Raw genomic sequence first — 18,436 nt, 5'->3', positions numbered from 1 at the left:
GCGATGTAGTAGGTATCCCAGCGTTCTAATACGTAAGGTATGTTCAGTTTACATTAAATTATTTATTTAAATAATTTATTCACTTTGTATTTTTGATCACAGTCTGAGCTGTGGTCGAGTGTCATTTTCAAGCTCAGAGCGCATGCGCTGCCTAATAGGAGTGATGGCTACATTGGAAAGCGCAGCATTGGCGATGCCTATTATGTACAGCCATCGATGCGAGGCGAAGCTACGCCGGTTTGAAATGAAAATATTGTTTAAAACTGGGAGAATTCTTTTAAAAGACGTCGCTGTAGCTACGTACGGAGGTGTGGGACGGCCCGCCAGTGTGGTACCTAGATATGGACTGACAAGTGTGTATACATTTTTTGGACTCCGCTGTATAGTGTTTCAAAAAACTTCAATTAGGATTTGAAATTACAACAACCAAGGGTACTTTTAAATTAATTTAATGTAAGAACATCGTACAGTAATAAAAAAGCAAAAATGACCTTCTCACTTGAGAGGGATGAACCTGGAGCTGTGAGTTGCACCAATACCGGGACGACCGTGCTTAACAGGCTTATAGGTGACACTGAATTCTCCCAAGTAATGACCGATCATCTCAGGCTGAAACACCAATAAATAAATTAATATTGAAAACTAACGAATAGATTAATAGTTAAATAAAGGAATAAATAAACACTTCATGAGGGCAGTAGAATCTCGATAGTCCGTTCAACACCTTAGTGTAGATTATCGGATGAACTATACTCCGTACAAAATAACTTTTGACTTGGAGAAATATGCGGCGCAGAGAAATGGAGGGAGATCAGCCAATTACTGTTGATGGATAGTAATAGGTAGAAGCGCAGTTGCCAATTTGTCGATTAATCAGTCGACTGACGGCTTTCAGAGAAGAAACTCCGTATGAGCGCTTGAATACTCACTAGAAATTGGAGAATGCTGGCCGGTTCAGAACGGCAACTCACCGCCGTTGTATCCCCTACCTCAGTATGCCTTCTCTGCTGCGCATGTCCCTCCCAAGTCAAAAGGAATTTTGTACGGAGTATAGTTAATTTATAACAATATATAGAAGCCAAACAAGAAGAATAAATGAAATGAATAAAATAGAATAACAAGAGTAACAAGGATAGACCGAAGCTGGTAAAGAAAAACATGAAGTAGCCGAATACTATTGATCCGATACTAATACAGACAGTAAGGTTGTATTAACCGAGAAGCAAGATTAGCGAGCTCCTATTGTAAATATTATTAAAGTATGAAAAAAATTAATAAAACAACTATTTCAACAAATACTTTAAAATATATGCAAGCTAATGACAACCACCGTAAAAATAGCTACGACCGATTTTTAGTCTCTTATTTCTATTGTATAAAGGGTGCTCTTTCATGAATTCTGACCAGTAAAAAATATTATTGTAGTGTATTTGAATATTACTTGAATGGTTATCAAAGATGAAAAAATATTGGGCAGACAAAATACCATTGTTTCTTATGGGAGTATATACATCGACAGAAAATTTGATTAATTTGAAATAAAAGCTAACTAAATCCTTTCGATTTTTATGTCAAGGTGTGGACAGTTCAATAAGAGCTATTGGTATTCTTCTACGAGGGACATTTTTTCAAGCTCCGATTGGCCATAAACCTCTTCATAAGATGCTGCCGCCAAATGAGTGGGCTATGATATTGTTTTGGAGCGCCTCGTCAGTTTGGAAGCTCTGCTCTCAAAGTCATGTCGTGAGTACACACCGATATTTCGCCTCCTTATGAATTCTATCAGATTAAACGGAGCTTGGAAACATCATTAGTTTAATCAAAAGGATTTATAAGAAATCATAGGAGCTTGATGAGACCATGATCTTTGTTTTCTACTCATTCACAATCAGACCCATGTTACCTGCCACCCTTTCCATGTGGCTGCTGAATGCTTCCATCATATAGGTATAGTACATTGATCTAGCATCAATATCAATATCATCAGCATAGGCCATCAGCTGAACAGATTTATTGAGCAGTATTCCTCTGGTATCAATTTTGGAATCCCTGATCACCTTCTCAAGAGCAATATTAAAAAGAAGACATGCCAAGGCATCTCCTTGCCTGAGACCATTTACTGACTCGAATGGGTCAGACAGGAAGTTCTGTCACAGAATAGGTAAAGAATGGAAACTGTCAATCAAACGTCTATCTAACCAATGCTTTTTACATGGCACAAATACTAGACACGTCACGTGACTTTAGGAAGTTCCAATCCTGATTTTCTGTTTGGCTCGCGGCAGTGAACGAGATCAATTGATCCGGATCAGTAAAGTGATCCGAACCTCCCATCAATACTATTACAATGCGCAACTTCCTAACAAGATGGCGCATTTTTGCGCCAGGGTACTAGCCAAGTTTCCATACTGTATCTATACTGTGGTTCTGTACTCTCACCTGACATTGGACTGAGGTCATTGTCATTATGAAAAGGCTTATGAGTTTTCCAAGTATTCCAAACTCATACAACTTTTGCCTTTTAACACTGTCATATGCAGCCTTGAAATCCATAAACAAATGGAAAGAGTTCATATTATTATACTACAACATTTTCTCCATAACAAACCGCAAACAGAATATCTGGTCCACTGTAGATCTTCCAGATCTATATCCTGCCTGGTAATTTCCTATTTTACAGTCAACGTGAGGTTTCAGTTTCTTGTATCATATATTTGAAAAAACCTTGTATCCAACACTCAAAAGAGTAATGCCTCTGAAGTTTTTGCATTTCATGGGGTCACTTTTTTTCAACAAGGGACATAGTATGCCTTTGAGGCATCACCTCTCTTCTCCATGTTTCAATGACAATCTCATGCATTGTGTGTATCACAGTAGGGCTATCCCCTCCATTCTTGAGTAGCTCTGCTACTACTCCATCCTTCCCCGGAGACTTATTGTTGTTGAGCTTTTGTATAGCTTCAACAACATCTTCCAGTGTTGGTTCCTCTATGTCTTCTGGACCTCCAGCTAAAATCATTGGAAAGCATCCCTTCAGGTCTCATACGAATTCCAAATCCCTGGTTTCCATTGAATATCTGCTATGCTGGGTGGGAAAGAATACCATTGGTTGATATTAATAAATTAGTAGTATTCGGTTTCTGCCTAGCAGAGCAGAAATTCATTGAAAAGCAGAGCTTCAGCCAATTTTGAGTGATGCAAACATGAAAACTAATGGAATTGAATGTACTTGTCGTTAAAATATACAGCCTAAAAAGACTATACACTAGTAGATAACAAGTATTCCTTGATTTACCACACTTTGTGAACATCTATATGCAACTTAGTAAGCTATAGATTGCCTAGATGTGGATACAACATTACAAAACAGACACATACAACTACGAGAAATAGATATTCCCAATAAATTTGTTACCTACAGGTGCGTACAGACTTACGCTCTGCTCCGCAATCGAACGTCACTTGAGCAGATCGATAGATGATCGCAGGTCGAGCAAGAGCGGAACGCGAACAGAGCCGTTCGAACTCGAGCTTGGCCAGTTCATAGTTGAGCATGCGCGGTTAACGTTTTTGTTTGTAACGTTTGTTAATAGTTACGATCTCTGTGTAATTTTATATGCATAATAAAATTATCAAAATTAATAATAATCATAAATCAACAAAATTAAATTATATAAAATTATAAAAATTTTTTTTAATAATAGGTACCAGCATATAAGAATATAATCGGAGTATGTTCGAGGCGCGTATATCTGTACGCACCTTATGAATGATGACAAATTAATGCAAATTTATATCATTCAAGACATACAGTTGAATGTAATGTTCATAGTGAGGTATTAATATACCTCCGGAATAAATCAAAAGTCATTCTATTCTAAATCACGTAAACCAGACTGCAACAATTTTATTTGACTGTTGCATGATTTGTAGAAATGAGCTTGTTTGAACTTATCGATATATTATTTCAACATCTTTATTTTTAATGAATATTGCTATTTTTCTTGGAATTTGCCTTACTTCCCTTGGAATTCTTGCAAAAAATGACAAACTTTTAATTATTATTATTATACGAAAACCCTAATTAAATGCTGTAATTCACCCAGAATACTTCTGTTACTGCAAATATTGACAACAGGGTAAACAGCTAGATGGAAATTCCATAAGCGCTATTATACAAAAATTATTTGTCAGCCCGGGAATCGAACCCAGTACCTCCTAATTGCCGGTCAGGAATGCTTACCCTTACACCAAACTGACAATCTCTGGATAGCAGCGCTCATGTTATATGAAGCCATAGCGGCCAGCCATCTGTGACACATTTTTCGTAGGTATAAATATATCGTTGGTTTTACACAAATATCTTTCAGCCATCGATGTTTTGGGATCGACATTATTGAAATAACGATATCAAAAACATTAAAGCTTTGGTTACTTCACCTTGACTTCGACCTGACTGAAGGCCTTTCCGTTGTAGACGCCTACAATGCTGCCAACCATTTCCGGTACAATCACCATGTTGCGCAGGTGGGTCTTCACAACTTCCGGTTTCTCGTTGGGTGGCGCTTCCTTCAAAATAAAATTAACAAATAAATATTTTCATCGACAACCAAACAAGTACCACAGTACACGAAGGCTTTGTCACACTCTCACACAAGTTCAAATCGATATCAATCGTCAATATTAGGAGAAAGAGCGAACGATTGGCCTTCTTTCCTCTCTCAATAATTGAGTAATTCCAAGGCTCAACTCACACTTACGCGACTCAGGTCGAGAAGAGACTCGAGAGCATGTGTTTTCAAATGGTGACGTCGCGGAGACTAGAATCAACTGGTCTGAGTGTCAAAGTCGCGTAAGTGTGTGTTGAGTCAAAATTGTATTTTTCCATACCATGTACAATAATACATAATTACAGTTTAAATTTTGAAAATTCATATAAAACTTTGCTGTATTTAAGCTTTTATATACAGTCTCCCACGAAAGGTGTAACAGCCAGAGAAAATAGATTCTACATAAAATTGGCATCAAAAAAGTCCAGTAAAATTCTCTTATATCGACATTATCTTTTGAGATACAGTACATAGATTTCTCGATATTTTTGAAAAACGTCTAGAACTAGAAAACTGCTAGTCGAAATATGATGCTGAGGATATGGTTGGAAAGATGAAAAAATTTTCAATAAGATTCATATAATATGCTTCTTTGACGTTTTTGAACTTTTTATGAGCGTTCGAACTGTTTGAAATTGCAATTCAATGAATGTACTTTTCCCAAGAGCTCATGAAAAGTTCAAAAACCTCAAACAAGGAAGGAATTATACGATTCTTATTGGCAAGTTCTTCCTCTTTCCAACCATAATTTTTTCAATATAGAAAAATCGATGCATCTCGAAAACTAAAGTAATGTTCACATCAAACTGGGCAGCTCTGCAGAGTGCTCTGTCTGTGGATGGATCGATGGAAAAAGATCTGTCGCCGGCTTAAGCAATGCAGGTGCACACATCGCCCTCTGCGTATCTACCGATATCTGCCAGTCGACGTTTCCACGAAAACTCTGTTGGCATGCAGATGTTTTCGAATCGCTCTGGGAGCTATTTTCTCCAGACATCCGAGCGGACGTTTTCGATAAAGATCTCTCATTAAAAACCTAAATCGCGTAAAACTGGAGATATTCTAATTTCAGATTCGGATTCAGCGCCTTGAAATCAATAATTTGGCTCGCGTTTGTTTAAAAAAATTAAAAATGAGGAATCGGCAGAGATTTCAAGATCTCGCCTTCTAAACATTACCTAAAACACTTAACAGAGAAATTTGCTCAGACAAAGGTATTTTTATTATTCTGAAGTTGGTAGGCATACTATTGAAGTGGAAATGGTTTTCATTAATGAAATATAATCCAAGTAATGTATGATTCATTTTAACTTTTCTTCTCTTTTGATCTTGCCAGCTGGGGGTGACTGTATCAAATTACATTTTTCCACTTATCAGTAGAATTTCTATGAAATAACTTTCTGACTTATTCGAATAATATTCAACGACAAGAGAACTTCACTAGAACAAAATCAGACTCCTCTGTTGCCTTGGCTGTAGCTGAACGTGCTGTGTCTCTAGTCACTAATTGTTGAAGGTTACTTGTATGTACAATAAAAATTAAAAATTGTAGCACTCAATTGATATGTATTTTGAAATCATGTTTTAAATTCTTAAGAGTCATTTTAAGTGTGATTCACTTGAGAATGACTCTGAAGATTTCGAAACACGTTGTTTTAAAATATATATTAAAAGGGCGCTATGAATTTTAATTTGTATTGTAATTAAAAATTTACAATAAATATATATATTCACATTAATTTATGTTAGATGGGTCTGATTTATTTCGATTATTCGTTCCTTTAAATGTCATGGAGATCGATACAGCCTGAAATTGTCTTGTATCAGGTCTGAATGGTATCTAACAATAGACATATAATAAAATCACTCATTCAACTGTATGGAATTTTCAATGTATGAAAGTTTTTTCATTATTATTATCAATGTATTATCAACATGTCATGACAATTCACGGAAAATATCTGTTGAATTGCTGTCTTGCAGACAAGTCAGCAATTACTCGCTGACTACAGCGATCATTATGAACTACTAATACCCAATTAATTCAAACAATCGAGAAACTCACTAAGTAGTACTTTAAACTACAATACAGTGGATTAATTAAGAAAATTTAGAGAAATATTACTCCTGAAGTATAGATTGAGTATGAGAGATTGTATATAATTTTTCTATCATATAACAAACGATGCAAAAAAATGTTTCAATTTACTTCTAGCATTATAATTAATACAATGATAAATGAACAGTAACTATCAATATACTATCATACTATTTTGTCTGCACCTTAAGCAGACAGCTAGTCGTTCTCTGCTACTTATAGATTCTCTGTAGTTGGTATCTTCTTTTTCAATTTTATCATTAATAAATGATAAACTTCACTGAATTGGTCCTTACTAAGTCTGAAGTACCCCCTAAATTTGTCTTCATCAGCTTGGAGATCTCGTATCAAGTGATGGAACTCGCCATAAATTTTTCTTTTCTTATTTCTTGGGTGCACCCAATGAGATCAACTACTACTACTACTACTACAAGAGTATAGCAAAAAAAGATCATCGTCGCCCCTATTGAGCCAAGGAACACTTTTATAAAATGAATTTATAAATGAATGCCGTGTATTAACACGGCACACACTGGTTTGACATCATCTTCCCTCAACCAGAGCGCAACTGAGAGCAGGGCGAAAAGCTCTGTCGGCTCACAGATGTTTTTTGATGTGAACACAAACTTTGCGGACGCTCAGATATCTGTGCTCTGTTGCTCTGCCACTCTGCAGATCAAAATAGGTTGGTCTAAACAGACCTGAAGGTGAATATATGAAAATTTTACCGGACATTTTTTGTTGCAAATTTCATGTAGAATCTATGATATTCGGCTTTTGCACCTTTCTTGGAACAGCATGTTCCAAGCTAGTACATTTTTAATCTGCATAAAAAAGCATCCAATCAATAAATTATTTCAATGGTGTGTTATTACAAATGAATAATCATAGTTCATATAGACATATCACCAAATTTGGGTAGCTCGTTGGAGTAAGTGATAACGCGCCGGTCTCAATAATCAAGAGAGCCCGAGTTCGAATCTCGACCGGGGCAAAACGTTTTTGACCACAGCACAATCACATAGATACGGCCACCCCGTATTTCGGAGAAGACGATAAGCCGTCGATCCTGATTACCTAAAAAGTAGTAATCTTTCATCATCATCCCTCTCACTCATTACCCACGCACAAGCCTAAGAGCTTATGTGGGCATCACCCTCAGTATTATTATTAATAATAATAATACGAATTTCAACTTTTTTGTCAAGCTCAAGCTACATCAACTTGACGACTATGTCTAACATAGTGAAATTCACGATTTGAAGGGTGTGATTGTAAAAGTGCGATATCTCAAATGTGCGAGTATTTCAACTTTTCGTAATTTGTGTTTATATTCTAAAATAAATCAACACATTGAAAATAATATTAAGATAATGTATTTTAAAAGCCAAAACCTAACCTTTTTATACAACTATAATTTCTTTATTTATGAACCAATTTTGTTAGAACTACATTTGTTAGATAGAACACTCCTTGAGGTTGTGTTCAACACCAATTTTCATTTGTTTCAGTTTACAAATGCCCCCTCTCTTGACTGTGGAAGAACAAGCCAAAATAGCAGCTCGTTATGAGGTCTGGGGATCTGTGGTGCGAGTGCAAAGGTGGTGAAGGGCTGAGCGAGGGATCCATGAAACACTGGATGCAAAAACTGTTAAAAATTGCCATTCCAAATCACTAACAACATGGAGTGTCGCAGATGCAAGACCATCAACGTCAAGGACAGCAGAGAATTTTGACAGAGTTCGTGAAATGTTCATGAGGAGTCCTAAGAAATCGCTGCGTCAAGGATCTCGTGAAAGTGGTCTTTCACATTACTCTGTTACAACGATTCTTAACAAAGATCTCAGTGTTTTTGCATCCAGTGTTGCATGGATCCCTCGTTCAGCCCTTCACCACCTTTGCACTCGCACCACAGATCCACAGACCTCACGAGCTGCTATTTTAGCTCGATCTTCCACAGTCAAGAGAGGGGGCATTTTTAAACTGAAACAAATAAAAATTGGTGTTAAACACAACCTCAAGGAGTGCTCTATCTAACAAATGTAGTTCTAACAGAAAAGGTTCATAAATAAAGAAAATATAGCTGTATAAAAATAGGGAGTGACTTATCAGACACCATGTAGATCACAACAGTTTTCGGAAAATACCTTCTTAGCCTTTCTCAGTTTCTTGATGAGAGCGAGCGGCTTGCGTTTGATTCCACGGTTGAAACGTCTGCGCGGTCTTGCGTGCATCAACTCCATCAACTGTGCTCTGTAAATAAAACAAAACATACTTGTATTCCCCAAATATATATATATATATATATATGTTTGGGTATATATATATATATATATATATATATATATATATATATATATAGAAGACACTTTAAAGTTTGTAATATGAATTAAAACAGGAGACACAAGACATAAATAGATTGAAAACACTTAAAAACTTACATTTGAAACGGAAATTTTTGGGAACTGAGTTCCCTTCCACAACCGGGCAAGCAGTATTGCAATAAAAATTTTTAACTGTATATATATATATAATATATATATATATATATATATATATATATAAATTATTATTATGCGTACGGCGTTTCTTGCAGATCCTGTTTTGCCTTGAAATTCTGCATTATGATGTTAAGTTTATAGAGGATGATTACAGGCTTTATTTTACCCATCAATTTCTAAATTTAGTGTTTCCACTGCACATTTTGTTATCGTCCAACGGAAGGTTGCAGGTTCGCAAACCATAATAGGTGAATCAAGATTCACATTATAAAGTCAGAAGAAATAATAGGACTAAATTTGCCGACCTTCATATTCTATATGATAATTACAGCTTACTAATACACTACTAAGCAGCAAGCAACCAAAAGTGATAACCTTAAAAAGCATCCAACAAACAGGCGCCAATCGGCAGTACATGATCAGCTGTATACAAGTTTGCTAAACAAGAGAGTGCCCTATGCTAAGGAAGTGAGCGTTATCTATAATGAGGTCCATGTTATAATGACAGTGGAGAAAGATAGGAGAACGATGCCGATCCTCTGTCTTGTACATGCCTTCTATAGACAGTAGCTGATACAGCTTTATTAATGTAATATTAACTGTTCATTCTCGTTTAAAATAATCAATTATACTTTATTAAACAAGAAATTATATTTTTCAATAATTTCATAATGAATTTTCATAATTAAGATGAAATATTTTGTTAATAAATGATCAATTATACATTGTTAAAAGACGATCTGGCAACAGAGAAAAGCGAGAAAGAGATAGCGCTATCCGCTTTGTTGAAGGATAGACAAGGATAGCAATACCATTGCTAATCAAACACTGTTACTGCCATTTTGCTTGGGTGTGTTTAGATACTGTTCTCAACTTTGGCAAAACAGTATAATAAATACAATTAACCGTCCCTTCAAAACATAACATAATACAGTTACTGTAAACTCAATAAGTTGAGATACTGAGCACTGGGTCCAATACTTTTCAACATTTATGTGAATGATCTCCCAAAAAACTAGATTCCAAGGTCATTCTATTCGCCGAAGATACAACAATTCTAGTTGAGGGCTCAAAAGGGGATATCCAAATCAAGACTCAAACGGCAATTTCAGACTTAAATCACTGGCTCAATGAGAATCACCTTAAACTAAATACCAACAAAACAAAAATTCTTCAATTTACAGCATCCCGTCGTACTTTAAACAACAATATACCTAACGTAGACTATCAGGGCTACAATCAGTCAAAAGTGACGAGCTTTCTCGGGGTCGAGCTGCTGGATGACTTGAAATGGGGTGATCAGGTGCAGCGTCTCTTGCATAGGATATCTGCTATTCTGTTCTCGCTGAGGTGTGTGAGGGGAGCAGTAGGGTATAATTCCCTGCTTGCGATCTATCATGGCTATCTCATGTCTGTTATTCGTTACAGTTTGATATTCTAGGGTGGCTATGACACATAGGCCTAGGCCTACCTTGGGTAATTTTCAGGAGACAGAAAAGAGCTCTGAGAATAATCTTCAACCTCAGTGCCCGAACATCATGTAGGCCTTATTTTGTGAGAGTACATAAACTTTGCCAGCCATGTACTTTCTGGAGATCATCACGTACGTTAGTAAAAATTGGAGGGCATTCTCATCCGTTTTACTTGATCATTCCTACAATACGGGGAATGGTGGCTCAATCCTCAGTTACCCAGTACATAGACTAACCCTTCTGGAGAAAGGCCCACACTATTGCGCAATAAAAATTATAAATTGACTCCCCCATAATTTCTAAAATTTTTCCAACTTTCCAAAGATGACCGGAAGGATAAAGAAGAGTTCTTTTAAAAAGAGCGCCATACATAGTCGATGAATGTGTGGATGTCTTGAGGGGAAAAATACATATCATAGAATTATTATTACAAAATAAAAATTTCCTTTAAATCAACTGAAATTAATTGATTTCTTCCAGGGGGTACTCCTAGAGACAGTGTTTTTTCTTTGACGTCTCCTCCTTGCACTATTGTATTTTCTGTGTTTATTATTGATTGTGACGATTCAATGTTGTGAAGCTTGTCTTTTATATGCAACTACTTGAATAAATGAAATTTGATTTGACTTATATGTTAAGAACGGGAACATACGGTTTTTTGCTTCTCTGAATTCAGAGCTTTTCAAAGCATTGGAACACATCTATAGGCTAACTCAAAATCGACCATTTTGAAGATATTGTTGCTTTCCTTGGTAGGGAGGGCAATATGATGAGATTCACATTTCAGTAGAAATAATAGGACTGCAGTTGCCGACTTTCAAATTTCCAACGTCTTCTATAGTAGATAGCATACATGATTAAAGTCATCGCAATATATCTCATAATATAGTATTTCCTGTTGATAGTAATCAATTACATTCTATTTAATGATTCAATAATAGACTACATTTTCATTAATGAGATTAAATAATATTATTTTAATAGGTAATATAGGATAGAACTATCTGTTTTATACTTTTAACAAACAAAGATGCTAGTTTAACCAATGATAGTTAGATCCTGACATTATAACGTGAATCTCATTATAATCCCGTTTTTTGTCAAGAATTTTCTACTTTCAATGTGAATATACATGTGATTTCAACAAAATATAAATTAATTTTATAAGTATAAAGGCCTACTTTTGACTGGACAGTTTCCTGGATCTAAGTGAAATTCTGCTACTAGCTACTTAATAATTTATTGGAGACCTCTTAAATACTTTGCATAAAAAAATTAAAATACTCATAAGAATTCCATCTATTTGTATTCTTCAGACCGTTGCAGAGCACACTCAACTCAAACAAACAAATAAGTTATGTAAAGGATAATGGATTCAATTACACATTACCCTATAAAGGCAAATAATTCAAAAATATAAATAGGACTTGTGGAAGTAGTGTCCATAAATATTATGTTGGTGCGTGCTAACATATCGCAAATGACGCAAAAACATAATCTAAAAGCTTGGTAAAATTCGCCAAAACAATCTGACCTTCACGGACTTGGTACATTGTACCTTTACCGGGCCTCCAAAAAGTCTTCTCAGACATCTAATAAATTATATGGGTATAACCTCTAAATTTTTCAATGAATAATAATTTTTTTTCATTTTGATCTAGGCAACCACACATGATTGACTGAACAGAATATTGATGACGTTAGAAATCTTTCTTAGAAACATGATCATACATAACATTATGAGTGAAAAATTGTTGATCCAAGTCCGACAAAATATCATAAGTTAATCAAATCCTAAAGTTTTATAAGGATAAGAGTGAGGTGTTTGAAAACACGTGCCGCGTCCGTTCTGTATAATTACCCTGGTCTTCAATAAGATATATTTATTAAATAGAAAAGTCTGAGTAATTACCCCTGCATATCCAAAAGTTGGTCAAGATCTACTCCACGGAAGGTAAACTTCCTGAAGGTCCTTTTCTTCTTGGGCTCTTCCTGAAAAATGAAATGAATTGAGCAAACTTGTTCCGTTCAGTGATCAACCATAATTTATCAAAATACTTTTAAATAATGGAAACGGATAGGCTACCATGTTTATCAACCCCGTGCAAGAATGCCCATGGTACCGGTACATAGTGCTACCCACTTAGTATTGGTTTGATCCATACAACGGATATGAATTTATACTTAATATCTAATCCATAGAGGTCATTGTAAGAAATCTTTACAAGTAAATCCTATTTGTTTGTATTTTAATTTCAAAAATTAATGAATTTAAAATTCATTATAAATTACCTATTCAACATTTGAAAAAGCTTATGTAACGAGTTTAGATAGACCTACAATTATTTTTGTTTTATAAATCGTAATACCGGTACCGTATTGTTTTTATTTATTTTGATAAGGACTGTGTTATTTTATCAAAATTGGGGAGAGGAATTGCTAAAAGTTTTGCTCTTCTGATTAACATTCTAGTGCCATTTATACGAATAAAGGAAAAAAAAATCTATTGAATTTTTGAGTAAAAATGGAAACTGGGAGTAAAAAAATTTATAAAAATTCCTCATAATTTGAATCAAGACGTAGGCCCTAAATTGAAAATTTTGATCAAGTGGCTCATAAATAATAAAGATAGCCTATACAGAAAAGTATGATGCCTGGATATTTCCATAAAAGAATGTAGGCTACGCCTAATTCAATTTAGGAAGATGATATTGATTCTAAATTTTATCCCTAATAAGAATCATCCATATAGGACTTATCTTAACAATATGACATGGCTATAAGGTCATTTTGTCCGAAGAACAAACAGAAAGTACAATCACAAGTGCATAGGTGCGCACGTATAGTACCCTAGAAAGTACTTGGGAGTTATGAAGTCCTACCAGCACATTTTAATGTTTTTTTTTCAAATTTTATAAACAAAACCAACAATAACTTTAAAAACACAGTGCTTGCACATCTATTTTAACCCAAAAGCCTTAATTTTGAAATAAAACTTGTTATTTTAAAATTTATTTTGAGGTGTTCCTAACCTTTAGAAATACGATAACAATATTATGGTATGATTATTAATACTGTAGCCTAGCAGAATAACGATACAAACTGTTTACAAGATAAAATGACTAGTAGAAGCAGTAATATAAAACAATTATTGCAAATTAATAAAAAGCATTGGAATTCAACAAATTCCAACGTAGAAAAGATTAAAAAGAAAACTTGAACATAATTATTATAGCCTAGATGCATCAGGAGAAAAAACAAAGGTGCGTAATATTTTTTGGATCATTTTTTCTCACTAATCCATTTATTTTTATTATTAAATTTGACTAATAGAAAATAATACAACCTTTCTTTTGCAAAAGAAAAAAGCATAAACAAAGAATTATTGCCATGTGGCAATGAACGTAGGTGGTCTGACAAGATTGTAAATTGAACTTCGTTTTCAATTAAATGAATACACTTTTCTTGTGGATTTTAAGAATGAAGAAATATTATTGTAATTGAAAAGAAGCTTATAAAGAATGAAATTAATAAATACTTACGTCTGCCATTTTTAAGCTTTTTCCAACCTCAATAGACACCGATCAACGAGAAAGAAAGACAGAATGGAAAAGGAAGCGACTGCACAATATGGCCGACAACAGGAAGACGTGCAAAAAATGAAACAGCTGTACATATTATGTATTTAAGGAAAAAATGATTCATCCTAGACATAAATTGATAGGAAAATATTCTTAATAGGAATTAAGATTATTCAATCGAACTAATTATCGGATATTGTGCAAAATAGTGGAAATGAAACTGATAATTGGACCACTTTCGAAGCATCTTATCTCTACAAACCATGAATGATCAAAAGAAGATTGCTCGAAATGAGAATAGACGACCCTTTTCTTATTCGAAGAATACATTCTCATATATAGTGAGGTCCACGTTATAATGGCAGTGGATGAAGATAGAAGAATAGCGATGCCGATTCTCTGTATTAATTAATTATATTTCTACACTGTCAGGAACATAATTGGCATCGATGTGGACCTAGAAAAGGATAGTACCACCGGCTTTGTTGAATGATAGACAAGGATAGCAAAACCAAAGTTGATCAAATACTGTCATTATAACGTGGACCTCACTATAGTGAGGTATGGCTAATTCCATACTGACTTGTTACTTACCTGTTACTCAATCAATCAATCAATCAAGTTTTATTGAACAAAATATTTACATTGGAGGTCCCACTAAACCCGAAGGTTTTTCAGTAGGTGCCCATATAGTGTACACAGTAGTATACATAGTAAATTATAGAATCGTACATTACAAAGAGACAAATTTAACAAATTTGATAGGAGGAAGAGAAAAAAAAATTTTTGCATGCAAAGGGAAGTTGGGAAGTAAGAAGAGGATGTACTGTAAAGGAAGGATCGTGATGAGGAAGGTAAACTTATCTAGGAACTAGAATAATAAAAATTAAGAAAAGAAATTAAATAAAATACTCAAGTAAAAGAAAAATATCAATCAAATCAAATCATAAAAAATGAATATTCACTATTTATGAAAACAAAAATTATAATAAACATACATGGGGGAAAAATTGAGAAATGAAGTTTGAATTTCAAGAAATAATTATAAGTTGTCACTCTAGCTGGCGGCAGTGACTCAATAAAATTAATGTACCAACAAAATCTCTTCTAGCTGTTTCTTCATATGAGATTATTGTTATTTATTACATAGCTAAGAACATCACTTTTTGAATAATCTCGAATATTCAGAGGCAATTTATTAAATAATTTAGGAAATATGTAGAGGAGTGATCTTTTTCCATATATATTTCTAAATCGAGGTAACTTATATATAACTGGTTATCTTGAATTGTAAGGAGATGGTGGAGCAAATAAGGATCTGTATTGAATATTATTCCTGAAAAATATTATAATCTTGTAAATATAGAAATTCTTTGGAGTTAGTGTATGGTAAAAAAATTGTACATTAGAAAGATTATTGAAGTTAATATTTAAGTTGATAAGAGGCAATCGAGATGTTATGCACTTCAGGGTTCTTAATTATTGAATTCTTTCTACTCTGTGCAACAAATAGTCAGCTGCACAGCCCCACGAATCTATACCATACCTGATGATAGACTCTACGAAGGATTTATAAATTAGGTGAAGACAGTCGACCTAAATAGTTTTATGCATGTAAAATATTTTTGCGCTTAATGCTTGAAGTTTTTTCGAGATGTAGTTGATGTGTGGATGCCATCTCATTCTACTGTCAACTATCACACCTAGGTATCGGGTATCGTCAACTTGAGTTAGTGATGGGCAACTACAAGTTTGAAATGATCTAGAAAGACAGAGGCAGTAATGACTGATAATTTTTGGAGTTTCATTACATCTCATATGTGGTGATTTAAAATGCATTAAAACTGTTTTTTTCCTATTAATGACTAAATTTCTGTCATGTGACCACCTAAGAATCCTATTATAGTCAGATTGCAACCGTTGCTCTGCAACTTTAAGATTTTTATGCCCAATAATTAAAGCTGTGTCATCAGCATACATAAAAATGTCACCATTTCTGATTATGCTTGAAATTGAGTTTACATATATATTGTAGAAGACAGGACCCAAGATACTACCCTGTGGGACACCAATATCGTCGTTTTTGAATAATTCGCTTTGATTGTTCCCCAACTTAACCAGAAAGTATCTGTCACTCAGGTAACTCTCAAACAACTTTAGAACATTTCCTGTGATTCCAATGTCATGGAGCTCATCCAGAAGGATATTATGCTTCAGAGTATCAAAGGCATTCGAGTAATCTATGAATATTGCTAAAACATGAAATCTATCATTCAAAAAATTATTTATTTTGTGGGTAAAATTTAAAAGAAGTGCTTCTGCAGATTTCCCTTTTTAAAAGCTGTATTGAACATTTGACAGGATATTATTATCAGATAGGTATTGATTTAAATGGATTGATGAATATCTTCTCAGGTACTGATAATTTAGCTATTAGCCTGAAATTCTCCAGGTCATCTCGAGCACCAGTTTTAAAAATTGGTCTAACAATGGCTATTTTTAAACAGTCTGGGAATATGCCTTTAGAAATCGATAGATTCATCATTCGACAAAGAGGATTTACCATATGCTCTTTCAGGGCTTGCAAATCTGAAACGCCAATATCATCAAAGCCTGGAGACTTATTTGTGCTCATATTATTGATAATTTGAATAATATCATCATTACTTGCATATTTAAGGATGAAATTATGCTCAGATGACACATGGACTGAGTCGTCAAGGATCAAGGGACATGAATGTGTAGTTTTCCTAATATTTCTGATAAAGGAAGAAGCAAAAGCTGAACAGACCTCGGTGACTGGTATTTTATTTGCAAAATCATTCAAGATTCGGTAATCCGAATCATCGGAGGTTCTTCCCAAAATGCCATTAATGCACTTCCATTTTAGTTTTATATTATTTTGAGAGTCTTGAAAATGTTTAATTATAAAATCTCTTTTAATTTTTATGACTTCTTTATTAAGTATGTTTCTATAGTTACGATATTCATCTCTGTAAATGCTATTAGTGGGATTGTTTTTTGTGAGTCTGAATAATCTGTCTCTTATTTTAAGTTTGTTAAAAAGTTCTTTTGACATCCAGTTATTTTTAAAGTTGGAATTTGCTCTTTTAAAGGAAATTTCTTTTTTTCATTGATTAGTTGCCTTTTCAAAATTTAACCTAATCTTATCATAAATTAAGTTGGGGGAGGAAAGTAAATCACAGCTGTTCCACTCACTTTCTTTCAATAAATTTATCTGTTTCGTTTTATTTATTACATCTTTTCTAAGCTTTTCTTCCTTTTCCTTCTCCACTGGAAAGCTATAGTAAATTTTACAACTAATAATATAATGGTCTGAAATTTTCAATTTAATCACTCCGGTAGAAGAACTAAGATTTTTTGTAAATCTCAAGAATAAGTGATCAATACACGTCTGTGTGAGAATCTGCTGCCTTAGTTCCTCTCTAGTGACAATAGAAATCCCTTTTTAACCCGTACGACAGAAGCATAGACTCGTACAGCTGTACAGAATGATCATCATGCTTCAGTAAATCAAGATTGGCATCACCTACAATAACGAGATTTGGATTTATTGTCCAATTCAGAGATTATTTTTTCTAGATCTGTGATAAAGTTGTTTTTATTAGTACTGTGAGGTCTATAGAGGTTTATTATATCAATATGTAATTTTTTTAATTTTATGTTCAGCAAAATATACTCCAGATTTTCTATGTTACTAGTGTCATGAACCACAAGGTTTGACATACCCCCAAACATCAGTTCCTTCTTTAAGAAGAGAAATAATTTTTTCCAACTTTAAAAACTAAAAGCTGATCAGACAGTTTTGGCTGACAGAGTAAAAACGCTGAGGAGAGGTAGAAGTGGGGCTAGCATTCCAGTCTCCCCTCCAGCCAGCTAGTGGAAAAAGCTTTCCACTTTTCTTCTGAATAATTTCACACACACTTTTTCATCGCCTACCTCCTGGGACAGACCGAGCTGACCCGTGGCTGGACATCCCCATGGCAACTTAGGATTGACATCAACTGTATAACGGTATCGTTCCACATTCAATTTATTTTTTCTATATTGTTTTGATTTTAAAAATCCCAAATTAATTATAAATTTAATGAATAATGTTTTTTGAACTGTCAAATAATTTGTTTAAATGAAAAAAAACACAATAATCTGTCCA

The 18,436-nt window shown here is 34.3% G+C and overlaps 1 protein-coding gene across 1 annotated transcript; it reads right to left on the bottom strand.

Moving 5' to 3' along the window:
• Positions 1-433: 433 nt before the first annotated feature.
• LOC111049083 (40S ribosomal protein S15) lies at positions 434-14,362 on the bottom strand. The gene is made up of 5 exons (XM_039435669.1): positions 14,224-14,362; positions 12,594-12,673; positions 8,856-8,961; positions 4,441-4,569; positions 434-609 (listed from the first exon to the last, which is right to left on the bottom strand). The coding sequence occupies exons 1-5, from the start codon at positions 14,230-14,232 to the stop codon at positions 496-498; spliced, it is 438 nt and encodes a 145-aa protein (XP_039291603.1). The 5' UTR covers positions 14,233-14,362; the 3' UTR covers positions 434-495.
• Positions 14,363-18,436: the final 4,074 nt, after the last annotated feature.

The sequence above is a fragment of the Nilaparvata lugens genome, chromosome 9 (genome assembly GCF_014356525.2).
Source record: "Nilaparvata lugens isolate BPH chromosome 9, ASM1435652v1, whole genome shotgun sequence".
Taxonomy (NCBI): Eukaryota; Metazoa; Arthropoda; class Insecta; order Hemiptera; family Delphacidae; genus Nilaparvata; species Nilaparvata lugens.
The sequence above is the reverse complement of the archived record's forward strand: the minus strand, read 5'-3'. Positions and strand labels throughout refer to the sequence as shown.

What these genes read in the sequence shown, in the direction of transcription:
- LOC111049083 (XM_039435669.1), bottom strand. An exon ending in CAACTTTTGGATATGCAGGG is followed by an intron (nt 8,962 to 12,593) that starts GTAATTACTCAG and finishes TTTTATTTACAG; the next exon opens with AGCACAGTTGATGGAGTTGA. An exon ending in TCAGTCAGGTCGAAGTCAAG is followed by an intron (nt 610 to 4,440) that starts GTGAAGTAACCA and finishes TTGGTGTTTCAG; the next exon opens with CCTGAGATGATCGGTCATTA.